Below are 11,438 nucleotides of genomic sequence, written 5' to 3' on the forward strand. Positions count from 1 at the left end.
GTATCTACGTTGCGAGACCAATATGAAGGTTGGCATCCGAATAACCACTCAAATGAGGACTTTTAATGGTGCAAAAAGAAAGGTGCCACTTAATATTGTGACAGACGTACTTCTTTACATCAATGGTGAGCCCTGGCCACTAGTAATTCCTGCTGATCAGCTCTTGCGTCTTCCATTGTCCAGGATGTCTGGCTGTGGAGATATCATGGTGCAGCTTGATCAGCTCGTTCCGCAGCATAGAGTCTTTTGGGACATAGACCTTTCCTCTTCTGAGCAGCAATCCGTGCTCGAAGTTTCACTCTTATAGGTCTTTTCTGAACTCTCGCTTGCCAGTTTTTAGTAGGTGCTGGTAATCTTTGGTCATTTCGTCATCTTGTAGTGCCAATTTCACTCTTTCTAGAAGTCTTGCATCGTCAACTTCGGAGGAATGAGTGACTGAGATCGCATGGATGGCAAAATATTTGGGTCGAAGCAAAGTTTGCTCTGAATTGTCATTGCTCACCCCCTTCTCATAATCTGGCCTCCTGGACAGAGGATCGGCACACATCATCGTCTTTCCAGGGCAGTGACAGAGAATGAAGTTAAATCTTGTAAGGTAAAGTGACCAGCAAGCTTGGCATCTGGTCAATGTTTGAGCTTGACTCAAATAGGTAAGATTGAGGTGATCCGACCATATCTCAACCGGATGAGGGTGTCCTTCAAAGTATTGCCAGTATTCTTCTAATGCCCAAATGATAGCTAGCATTTCCTTATCGTAAATCTCATAGTTTCGCTCGTGTTCATTGAGTGACTTGGAGTAATAAGCGACAGGATGCCAGAGTTCATCTTCTCCCAACTGTTCAAGGACCACGCCTGTGGCAAAGTCCGAGGCATCTGTCTCTAATCTAAAGGGACGAATTGCATTGGAGAGTGCTAGAATTGGGGTGGAAGTGAATGCAGTCTTGAGGGCCTCGAATGCCTTTTGTTGAGGTTCTTCCCATTTCCATGTTGCGTCCTTACAGGTCAATAGAGTCAAGGGTCAGGTCATCGATCCGAAATCCTTGATGAATCGTCGATAAAAGTTTGCCAGACCAAGGAATGCTTGTACTTGCTTTACCTTGATGGGCACTGGCCATTTGAGCACACTGTCGACCTTCTCTGAGTCCATCTGTATCGACCCTTTTGAGATTATGAGTTTGAGAAAGTTGACAAAAGTGGTTGCAAAGTGACACTTTTCTGGTTTCACGAATAGGTCGTTATCTCTGAGTCGTTGTAGGACTTCTTTGGTTAGACAGTTGTGTTCTTCCTGGTTATCCGTAAAGATGATGATGTCATCTATGTAGACTGCCACCTTTCCAGTGCAAATGAGATCGCCTAAGACATCGTTCATCATGGCCTGGAAAGTGCTAGGGGTGTTGCAGAATCCGAAGTCATTACAGTGGGTTCAAATAATCCTCTATGGGTAATGAACGCTGCTTTTTCCTCATCTCCCTTGCGAAGGCGTACATTGTTGTACCCCCATCTCAGATCTAGTGTAGTGAATATACTAGCCCTTGAGAGTCTGTCAATGAGATCGTTGATTCAGGGGAGTGGGAATTTGTTCTTCTTGGTGATGCTGTTTAATGCCCTGTAGTCTTGAACTAGTCTAAGAGAGCCATCCTTCTTCTTGATGAAAAACACCGGAGTGGCGTACGGGGATTTGGATGGTTGTATGTAGCCTTGAAATGCCGCGTCTGGGACGAGATCAATTGCGTGATCATAGGGCTTACACGTCGGCATTCTTTCTGAGCTCTTCTTTGAGAACACATCTCCGAATTGATGAAATTCTGGAGGGACGAACTTGGACCAATATTCTTTGTCCTGTGTTTCTTCTGCTGGCTGTTCTACCAAATGCTTTTTTACCTTCTTGCTTATGCCTAGGATGTCGTGCACCATGTTGTGAAGATTCTGATCTTGCAAGTCTATCCCATTGATGAAGTTGTCTTCCTGATCCCACCCATCATCCGTGGGTACGTCGGGAAGAATTGCTTCATCTTCAAGTCGAGGTTGCGATAGAAGGTTGACTTCTTCTTCACTTACTCTGACTCGTTGCTTCTTCGTGTGTCTGCATCTTGAGAACGTGACCTCTCTATGTTCCCAGTCAACTCAGGGATTATGTTCTTGTAGGATTTTCATGCCAAGGATCATTGACATGCGCCCGAGGTTTGTGACAAGCAAACTCTCAGTTGATCAGTGCCCCCCAATTAAGATGCTTGTGACTACACGACGAGTAATTGCACTGCCCTTGTTGGGACTGGCGTCTGCATTGAGGATTCTTATTTCGTGGTTTAGAGGTATCATCTTAAACCTGTGCTTTTGAGCAAATCTCTGATCAATGTAACAGGAGAATGCTCCAGAATCCAATAGTGCCGTTGTCTGGACTTCCCGTGATACAAATTTTATCAGCAATTCGATCGAATGTTTAGAAAAACCTGCGGATGCGATATATAGATGGTCGCTAGGTACATTTGTTCTCATGGTACTAATACAATCATCCTGAAGTGTAGTACCAGACTTGTCTACACTTCGTACTGAAAATCCTCTGAGAACTCATCTATCTCGACGATTCTCACATTGGTGTCCTTGACCATAGATGCCAATGCCGTTGATGCCATGTCTGTGCCCTTCGCCTTGTCCTTGCCTTTGCTGGATGGTGGAGTAGTCGAGGTGGTGCTCATCCCACGAAGTGCAGCAATTGCTTGCTCCAATGCCGCAATTTGAGGTGATGTATCCGAGCTACCTTCTTCTTCGACTTGTCGCACCTTCTGCGCTTTTCCCTTCCCTTTACCCTGAGGGGCATTGGTTCGCATTCAAAACCACTTTCCTTTATACTCAGGTTTGGGAGAGGGACACCTTTTCCCTCGCTCATAGGTGTGCTTTCTGCAAAACAAACATAGTTTGTTTGCCAGCCACCTGTCCTGTTCAGGGGAAAGTTCGTGTGCGATTCTTGCACTTGTGTCCATGGCATTAGGGTCCTTGGGGGTGGTCATCTTTGTCATCGTGGTTTGTCTAGTAGACTTGTTACCCGAGATCTGCTGGAGATGTTTGATTTCAATCTCCAAGCAGAATTCGAGATAATCCATCCAAGTGGTTGGAATTTTCGAGGGGTCTAGAGTCTCTGTTACTGACATGATCGTCTGGATGTGGGTCGACCATTGTTCCCTAATTTTGACGATCAGATCTTCGTCAGAGTATCCTGATTCGGAGGTGTAGGCCCTGAAATTGTCTGCGAAGGCAATCATCGTTTTGTGGCTGGTTGCGCAGTGCGCATCTAGCATTGCCTGTGCTGTGTGCTTGGGACCAAGCATCTTGTATGCCATTTCCAGTTTTCTGGTATATCCTGTCCATATGCCAACGTCTTGTCCAGAGGTGAGCTTGATTGCATACTCTTTCATGTACAGAGCTGCTCCTCCTTCCAGATGTGCATTGGCCTGCCGCATTTTGTCCTTGTCGTCAGTAAAATGATTGTAATCGAGCCAAATAAGCAGAGTTGTGAACCAGGTCTCGAAGTTTTCTGACAACTTTCTCCCCGAGTATTTGGGAGGGTCTGGGAGCTTGATTCGACGGGGCAATTGACTGGATTGGCCAGCCGGTTGTTGGATACCTGTGGAAGGTGCATTGATTATGGCAGTGTTGAGCTGGGTTTCCAGCCCAACGATATAGGTCGTGGTCTTTTCCTGTGCCTCCTTCAGGGCGACCATGTTGCCGTAAAGGGTGTCCATCTGGCCCTTTACTTCGTCCTTGTAGTCTTCGAAGTCCTTGCGGATTGCTTGGGCTTCAAGCGTCAGACTATTGTTCACCTTGATGAGCCTTTCTACATCGGTGGAGAGGGTGTCGATCTGAGCTCTTGCAATTTTTAACTGGTCTCGTGTTTCTACTGCCATGATCTCGACATGAATTCGAGCCAGTATCTCTTCTTCTAACGAGACCACCGTGCGCTCGTGACGTTCATCCATCATCTAACGTAGTGCTTCATAGGAGCTTACAACGTCTCTCATGATGAACGCTCGCACCACATTCATTACCCATTCTTTAACGTCATTTGAAATGGTGGCGGGTGCGGTGGCATTAGCAGCTTCCTCGATTGTATTGTAAGAGATTCCCTGCCATTCCCAAGTCTGAGGTGTGGAGAATTCTGACAGAGTAGTGGGTGACGGGTTTCTGACTACTCCCAATGCCTTGGGTGTGCTGCTAGTGTGTGGTTCCTCTGCAGGGGCAGCTGGCCCTGCTTCGGATGATGTGGAAGTGGCCTGACTTCTCCAGGGGTCGGTAGGCTCACTCACGATGTGTTTTCCTGAAAACGCAACACTGCCAAGGTTGTATTGAGACATTGAGATCGATGTAGAGGATAGGGGGAATGATGTGACAGACAATGTGTGAGTCGATCGATTCTTGGTCTCAGCCTTGTGATGTTTAGAAGGGGATCTCGGGATCTTCCTCGATAAGTCCTTCTTCTGCTAGTTCCTCTCGTAAAGCTTCTGCTTGGTAGTGTCAGTATTCTCGTTCTTCCTCAAAATCAGGAATGAGACAGAATGGTGCTGAGTAAGTTGTGTAGGCATGTACTTGTACCATGTAGTGGTAGAGTACTTGTTGCCAGTTGGTGATGAGAGGTTGATAGATGAAATATGTGGTGCAGATGACTGTGAGTTGTCCCTGCGCCAGGTGGTAATGGTCCACAATGTAGTTTGTGTATATAAAGCTGAATGTGTATCTTGGCATGAAACTGCTGATGTGGTAGTACAAAATATTACTGGTCCTAATAAGGCCAGTAGCACGACTCCTTCTTGAACCTTACAATGTCTCATCCTATGCGCTCCTGCTCCTTGTTGATATCCCTGAATGAGATCTTTCCTAGTCCCACGCAAAGCTTGATAGCGATGCATCCATCGACGAATGTGAAGTCATCGCCTCGCCCAATCCTCTCGTTTAGTGCTCCCAAGTGTCACAGAATGCGATCGCGACACTGGATTTGTGCTTCCGTGAACTTGACAGCGATGTGGGGCTGCTGCAGGACTTTGTACTGCTGGATGGTAGCATGTACAGTCAGTGCGATGTTCTCAGGAAGGGTGCCTTTGAGATTCTCATGTATCTCACATGGATGGTAACTCTTTGAGAGTGCAAATGCGAGAACAGCGGTAGCATCATCGTTGGCCCACCAATGGGGTTTGTAGATAGGGACAGATGGGTCAGATGCATCTTCTGGAACTGCTTTGGCCCACGAGCTGACCTTAGTGTGTAGCTTCTGTAGGTCAGAGCCATAGTCGTTGGGTTTGGCTCAGAGTAGGTTGCTTGCCGTCAAACGACGAGTGCGTCTGGGGTCGGGATGGTAAGGGTGATATCGTCCGTTGGGCGGTACGATACCATTGTGCACTTGAGGTGCTTTACCGGTCAGTGCAGCGCTGTTCCTTTTGAAGGAAGGAAGTGGCATAGGTGGTAGAGGCGAAGTGGAATGGTAGGAAGGAAGTGGTGTGGAAAAAGCCCTGCCCTGGACAGATGTGTCTCTGGGCGAAAATGTGCAGCTATCAGTGTTAGACACTTGGTAGGGGCATAAAAGGTCAGTCTTATTCTAATGTCATGGCACACTGATGACAAAGATAGACCACCAAAATAAAGAGTCCCCTTGAGGGTCTCCTGGGTAAAACCTACAGCGACGAGCTGTGGTGGTTCGACGTGCCCACTGATGAGACCTAGTCGCTAGTCGCAGAGTAAGACTTACTGGTGAGGCAAAAGGTGCTATCACAACAGTGAGGATGAAAACAGATGTATAACACTGTCACAGTTTTACCTGACAAGTGATTAAAGGAACAAATGCTATTAAGAAGCATATCATTTTTCGTCATTTCTCGTCGCACTAGAAGTCACGTGACCTAATGAGATAAGATAACGAGGCATCCAGTCACATGACCTCGGATCTCTCTCGGCATTGTCACGTGACACCGAACTCCTCGGCATGGCGTCATATGTCGCAATCGCCATGACGCCATATTGCGTGCTCAAGAGGAGCTCCGTCTCCGTGGGTTATTATTAGGCAGCCAATCAGGATAATTGGGACACATCGTACGATTGTAGCACCATCCAGTAGAATAGCGTGTGACTCGCTTATGTAGTACTGTACAGTAGCCAGACAATCATGTATATAAGGACCAGCGAGACGAGGAGAAGACCTCAGTCTTATTCTCCTTCGTCCACCACTACCATCACAGAGGGGTCTTACCAGACACTCTCAGTGTGCTATACATCCTATTACATTCTCACTTGTGTGATAGTGCCTCTAGCCTCGCCAGTAAGTCTTGCTTTGCGACCAGCTACTAGGCCTCGTCAGTGGGCACGTCGTATCGCCACAGCTCGTCGCTGTTGGCTATTAGCCAGGAGGCCCTCAAGGGGACTCTATATTTGGTTGTCTATCTTTGTCATCGGTGTGCCGTGACAAACACACTGAGAGTGTCTGGTAAGACCCCTCTGTGATGGTAGTGGTGAACGAAGGAGAATAAGACTGGAGTCTCTCCTCGTCAGACCTGGTCCTTATATACATGTTCGTTGTGCTACTGTACAGTACTATCTAAGTGAGTCACATGCTATTCTACTGGTCAGTGCTACAATCGTACGACATATCCCAATTATCCTGATTGGCTGCCTAATAATAACCCACAGAGACGGAGCTTCCTTTGAGCATGCAATATTGCATTATGGCTATGGCATCATATGATGCAATGCCGAGGGGCTCAGTGTCACGTGACAATGCTGAGAGGGGTCTGAGGTCATGTGACTAGATGCCTTGTTATCTTATCTCTCATTAGGTCACGTGACTCTTGTTCGACACGAAATGATAAAAAATGATATGCTTCTAATAGCATTTGTTCCTATAATTACTTGTCAGGTAAAAACTGTGACAGGCTCCAAAGCGGTGAGATGCCAACGTTCATTGTACCAAATGTGGTAAACTCACATGTCTGTCCATTAAGGTGTTCTTGATGGACATGCTCGACAACATGCCACACCTGTGCCTATCAAGTGACCATCTGCGCTTCATCCTTTTCATTTTTCATGAACTGGGAGTTCATGGTGTGCCTTCCCTTAAGGCATTTCGCAAGAAGCAAGATGAGATTGTGAAGATTTGTGGCATTAACACAGATGCAAAGCGTACCTCATTTAGCCATGTCTTCTATCAGAACTGACTGGCAGACCTTATAGCACAGGTGCGTGTCAGGGTTATTATGCAGATGGAGAAACTGAAAGAAATCAAGGACTACGTCAATCCTCATACTCGACCACATATTGAATTGTATTCTATCTGCAGTACTCGAGTCAGTGAACCATATCACTCAAAAAAGTGGGTATACGAGACAGTGCCAGAGCTACAAGCCCCTATGTGAGCTGACAGCTGCAAACATTATTATCTTGGTGAGCTAGCAGCATTGCATGATGGATGATATGTCGTGCCTAACACTTGATACCATCGAGAGTCCCATGGTGAGGTGCTGTGTGAGGCATATAATGTTCTGCATGATCCATCGGTGAGTTCCTATTCACATGATCAGAACCCTATTGCAGAACGTAACAAGTACTTAGACCAACAGCTTCACCATCAGTGATGGACCATTGATAGAGGTTCACACTGGTGAGCTCAAGTCCAACTACTATGACCTCAGTGCAATGAGTGTAGTCTGTGATCTATCTGGTGAGTAGACGTACCATCAATGCATGTGATTGAAATGAAGTCAACGCGTGATCAGGACCGCTTCCACAAGGTATTTACATTGGCCTCAACCCACTACGTGAGATCGCCAAAGGACGATGCATGTATACGAGCTTTATAAAGCCTTGGGGAGATGATGTCTCAGGAAATCGCAGCAAACAATATAATGACCATACCAATGTGTATCTGGTATATGCAAATCTGCCACACATGAAGCTATCACAGGAGTACTTTGTACACTTCCTGTCCATGTCACAGCATGCATGTGCCGGTGAACAATTCGATGTGATGATCAATAGCATTGCATGAGTCAGTTATCAATTGCATCATTCTCTGAAGAGACTGAGATGCTGCGCAGGAGAGAGAATATATGGCATGAAGCTTACGACTATGAAATCAAAGAAGAAGTGCTGGTTTGAATTTTGCTAAACTTGTTCCGTGCTGACAATCCTCAACAGTCAGAAATTTGCTCACATGTTGGCCTGAAAGGGTACCACTGATGCCGCAAGTGCACGCTTGGCAGGACAGAACTGGAGCAAGAATCAGATCAGAAATACCATGAACACTTCTCGGTGAGAGCATCATGCGTGATCAAGTCACCTGGACACTCACATGAAATTAGCCTGGCCCTCTGCGCAAAGTAGAACATACCAAAAAGGAAGTGCTTCAGCAACTTCACCTGGTGGCACTTGGCATGGCATCTGCAGTTGCAACAAGACAGACTGCATCGGGTGTCAAGGACAAGGTTGCCGAGCATTGGATCCAGACTCTCATCACAAGTGCTCGTGATCAACAGCAGATTCAGATCCACAATGCTGCAACCAGAGACAGATGCATTAGCAGTAAACGCAGATCAGCCAAGACTGTTGTCGTTAAGATGATCAAGAAGGAGATTCAAGACGAGCTGATCGAGTGGGTCAAGACGCAACCAGCACACTTGTATCAATTGATACCACAAAAATCAGGTGTGCTTATCTCGTTGCATGTTGCACATGCTATCGTTGACTTGAGCATGGTCAATGCAGATTGTGGAGTCGTCTACGCCCTGGAGATCACTATAGTTCCCTGTTAGAGCTCGACAGTGCGTCAGTTTCTCAATCTGTATCAGTCTGCCTGAGCTGTTCTACCACAACTGTTGATGTGCATCAAGACATGCCAGTAGAGCTGCTACATACGTACCTTCTCGGCTAAGACAAATATGTCTGATACCTCACGACATCGGCTTGGTCGCAAAAGCAATGTGATCTTTTCGCAGTCTGCTTGCAAGCGTCTTCAGTGGATGGACTGAACATTCTTCCACTTCGTGCCACTTACATGGTTCAATATAGGAATAATCTGATAGGAAAGCACTTCAAAGCATTGCAACAGCTCAGATTTTTTTACTTACATGAAAATCTGTGTCCTCCACTCATTCTGGACATTTGGCGAGTGACTAGAGAGCTTGGTGCTCTACTGTGGTATCATGAGATTGAGGATATGGATGCTTATCTCGTGAGTGATTCGAATCTATTCTTTCATCGACATTCGCTAACTGAGGTTTCATATTGATACATAATGACTTACAGACATTAATCGACAACGTTCTCGATATCTGGGCCTCAATCGACTCACGGCGTATCTTCGTCAAGCCAAAGCTGCACATTCTCGCACACCTGGTTGAAGACGTGCACCGACATGGCCCACCTATCTTATATTCGACCGAAATTTTTGAATGCTACAATGCCATCTTCCGCATGTGCAGCATTTTGTCCAATCACCAGGCACTCAGTCGTGATATTGTGTGGGCTTGCGCTGAGATGGACCGCTTCAAGCACATCATCAGCAGTGGCTGGTGGAAGGATCCATCCCAGCATCGCTTCATGCAGGCTGGAGAATGCGTCCGAGAGTACTTCAGCGACAAGCATATCCAATGTTGGCTCGGATTTATGCAAGAATACATAGGTCAACCAGGTATGAGGTCAATCGTTTCTTCTTCACATGCTAACTTCCGTCTGCCATCTGTCTTAGGTTCCATTCACTGTCAGAAGAAAGATCACGTGAACGTTGCCTGGGCAGCGATTTGCCTGGCTAAAGAGTCCCTGCGAAGCTCTTTCGCATCTCACTCTACATGGATCTGCGGCCTGTCTGTGGTAGCCCAGAATAATGACAACTGTCACATTGGCTCATGGGCATTTGCTGCTCACAATCATGATGTAAGTGGCATATTGAATGGGTTTAATCCAGATGCTGACTTATTGTGACACTGACAGGATACCGTCTTGATGGGGCATATCATCGAAATCTTGCAAGCTACAATGCCAGGGCTGGATGCATGCAACTGCATCATCATGGAAGCCTTTATTGTCCTCAATAGCCGTCATCCATATTATAACATGTCAGAGTTAAAGCTGGATAGTCTCATAGTGATAGATCCTATGGTACATGCCTCATGCCTTTATGGACAGTCATGTTATAACACAACTGTTACAGTCAATATGCTGTGTGGTCAATGTCCAACACAACTGCTATGATGCAAAATGCGGTGCGACAGGACACCATCAACAGATGCAAGAGCGCACAGTGATGGACATTCACGACACAATCTGGCAACATCGCGACACAGATTCCTATATCATCAATCTCCATGCACTTCATAATGCTGCCCTCATTCGGCGATACCTTCTGTGACATCTCACTGCACCTGTGCCTTATCTCGACAAAGAAACCCGATGCACGAAGCATGATGAGATGGCAGGATCCCTACATAAAATGCAGGCCGAGCGGCAGAAGAAGGAGGAGGATGCCCGCAAGGAATGTTCACAGAGAAGGGCTGCTGGGAAGGTTGTATTGAAGTCAGCTGTTGTTGGAGAAGCAGACGAGAGTGATGCAGTCCCTGCAAACATTGCACAAAGCATTGATGATTCAGAGTCATCCACAGTGTATGAGCCAAATATTATGATTTAGATTATAATGCTATCTATTACTATACTTTATGTACATGAGGGAACTGGCAGAGCAGAAGGGCCACCATATGAAGCCAGATCTGGATAAGGGCTCGGCAGCTGGGAGTGTGCCAGGAGGGGATGAGATGATGATGACATGACCACCAGGATGACCCCATGTGGAGGGATTCAGATGGGGTCCATGTGTGGTCCGCATGGCTCCCAGCTGTATCAGCCACATGGCTCTCATCAGTCCGGGTGGCTGGTAGCCTCATGGACTGGGATTGGCGGTGTACTACTGCGATGACACCTACAGTGCTGTTTGTAAGCTCACTTCCATTTGCACTATACTGTCAGTAGCAGCTCGGAATGGCTGGCATGCTCACCAAATCGATGTCAAGAGTGCATACCTCTATGAAAGTATCACAAACTTAGGACGCAGAGCGCCGACTAAGCCTATGACCTTATAATCAAACACTTACTGACTATTGTCGAAGTAAGGATGGACACAAAGATGATCAATGGTAAAGCAGCGACTTGCAAGTGGTCACTGGTGACACTATATGGATAGGCGTAGCAGAGATGAGAATAAGTCTGGGGGACTTATGCGTCTCAGAGCTCTGGCTTATATACATGAGCGGAGGGACCCTTGGTACCCTGATACCCCAGAACCGCTAGCTAATGGACATTGTCTGATTGGTTACCACTACCTGTCAGACTACGTGTGTCATGTATGCCGAATCTCCGAACTACTTAGTAAGACCATGGGAATGGTATTGCCTGTAATGGCTACATCTCCGGTG

The 11,438-nt window shown here is 46.6% G+C and overlaps 2 protein-coding genes across 2 annotated transcripts; both read left to right on the forward strand.

Moving 5' to 3' along the window:
* Nucleotides 1–6,995: 6,995 nt before the first annotated feature.
* On the forward strand, nt 6,996–7,193 carry LAESUDRAFT_647985 (uncharacterized protein; the record flags this gene model as incomplete). Its single annotated transcript, XM_040904083.1, has 1 exon — nt 6,996–7,193. One exon carries the CDS (start codon nt 6,996–6,998, stop codon nt 7,191–7,193), a length of 198 nt encoding a protein of 65 aa, XP_040766615.1.
* A 39-nt stretch (nt 7,194–7,232) lies between these two features.
* On the forward strand, nt 7,233–10,381 carry LAESUDRAFT_735610 (uncharacterized protein; the record flags this gene model as incomplete). The annotated part of the gene is made up of 14 exons (XM_040910606.1): nt 7,233–7,387; nt 7,608–7,696; nt 7,752–7,999; nt 8,080–8,127; nt 8,173–8,204; nt 8,238–8,286; nt 8,337–8,556; nt 8,766–8,795; nt 8,823–8,872; nt 8,951–9,205; nt 9,280–9,664; nt 9,788–9,906; nt 9,964–10,131; nt 10,184–10,381. 14 exons carry the CDS (start codon nt 7,233–7,235, stop codon nt 10,379–10,381), a joined length of 2,046 nt encoding a protein of 681 aa, XP_040766616.1.
* Between the last annotated feature and the right edge of the window lie 1,057 nt (nt 10,382–11,438).

This window comes from Laetiporus sulphureus (assembly GCF_001632365.1).
Source record: "Laetiporus sulphureus 93-53 unplaced genomic scaffold LAESUscaffold_9, whole genome shotgun sequence".
NCBI classification, from domain to species: Eukaryota; Fungi; Basidiomycota; class Agaricomycetes; order Polyporales; family Laetiporaceae; genus Laetiporus; species Laetiporus sulphureus.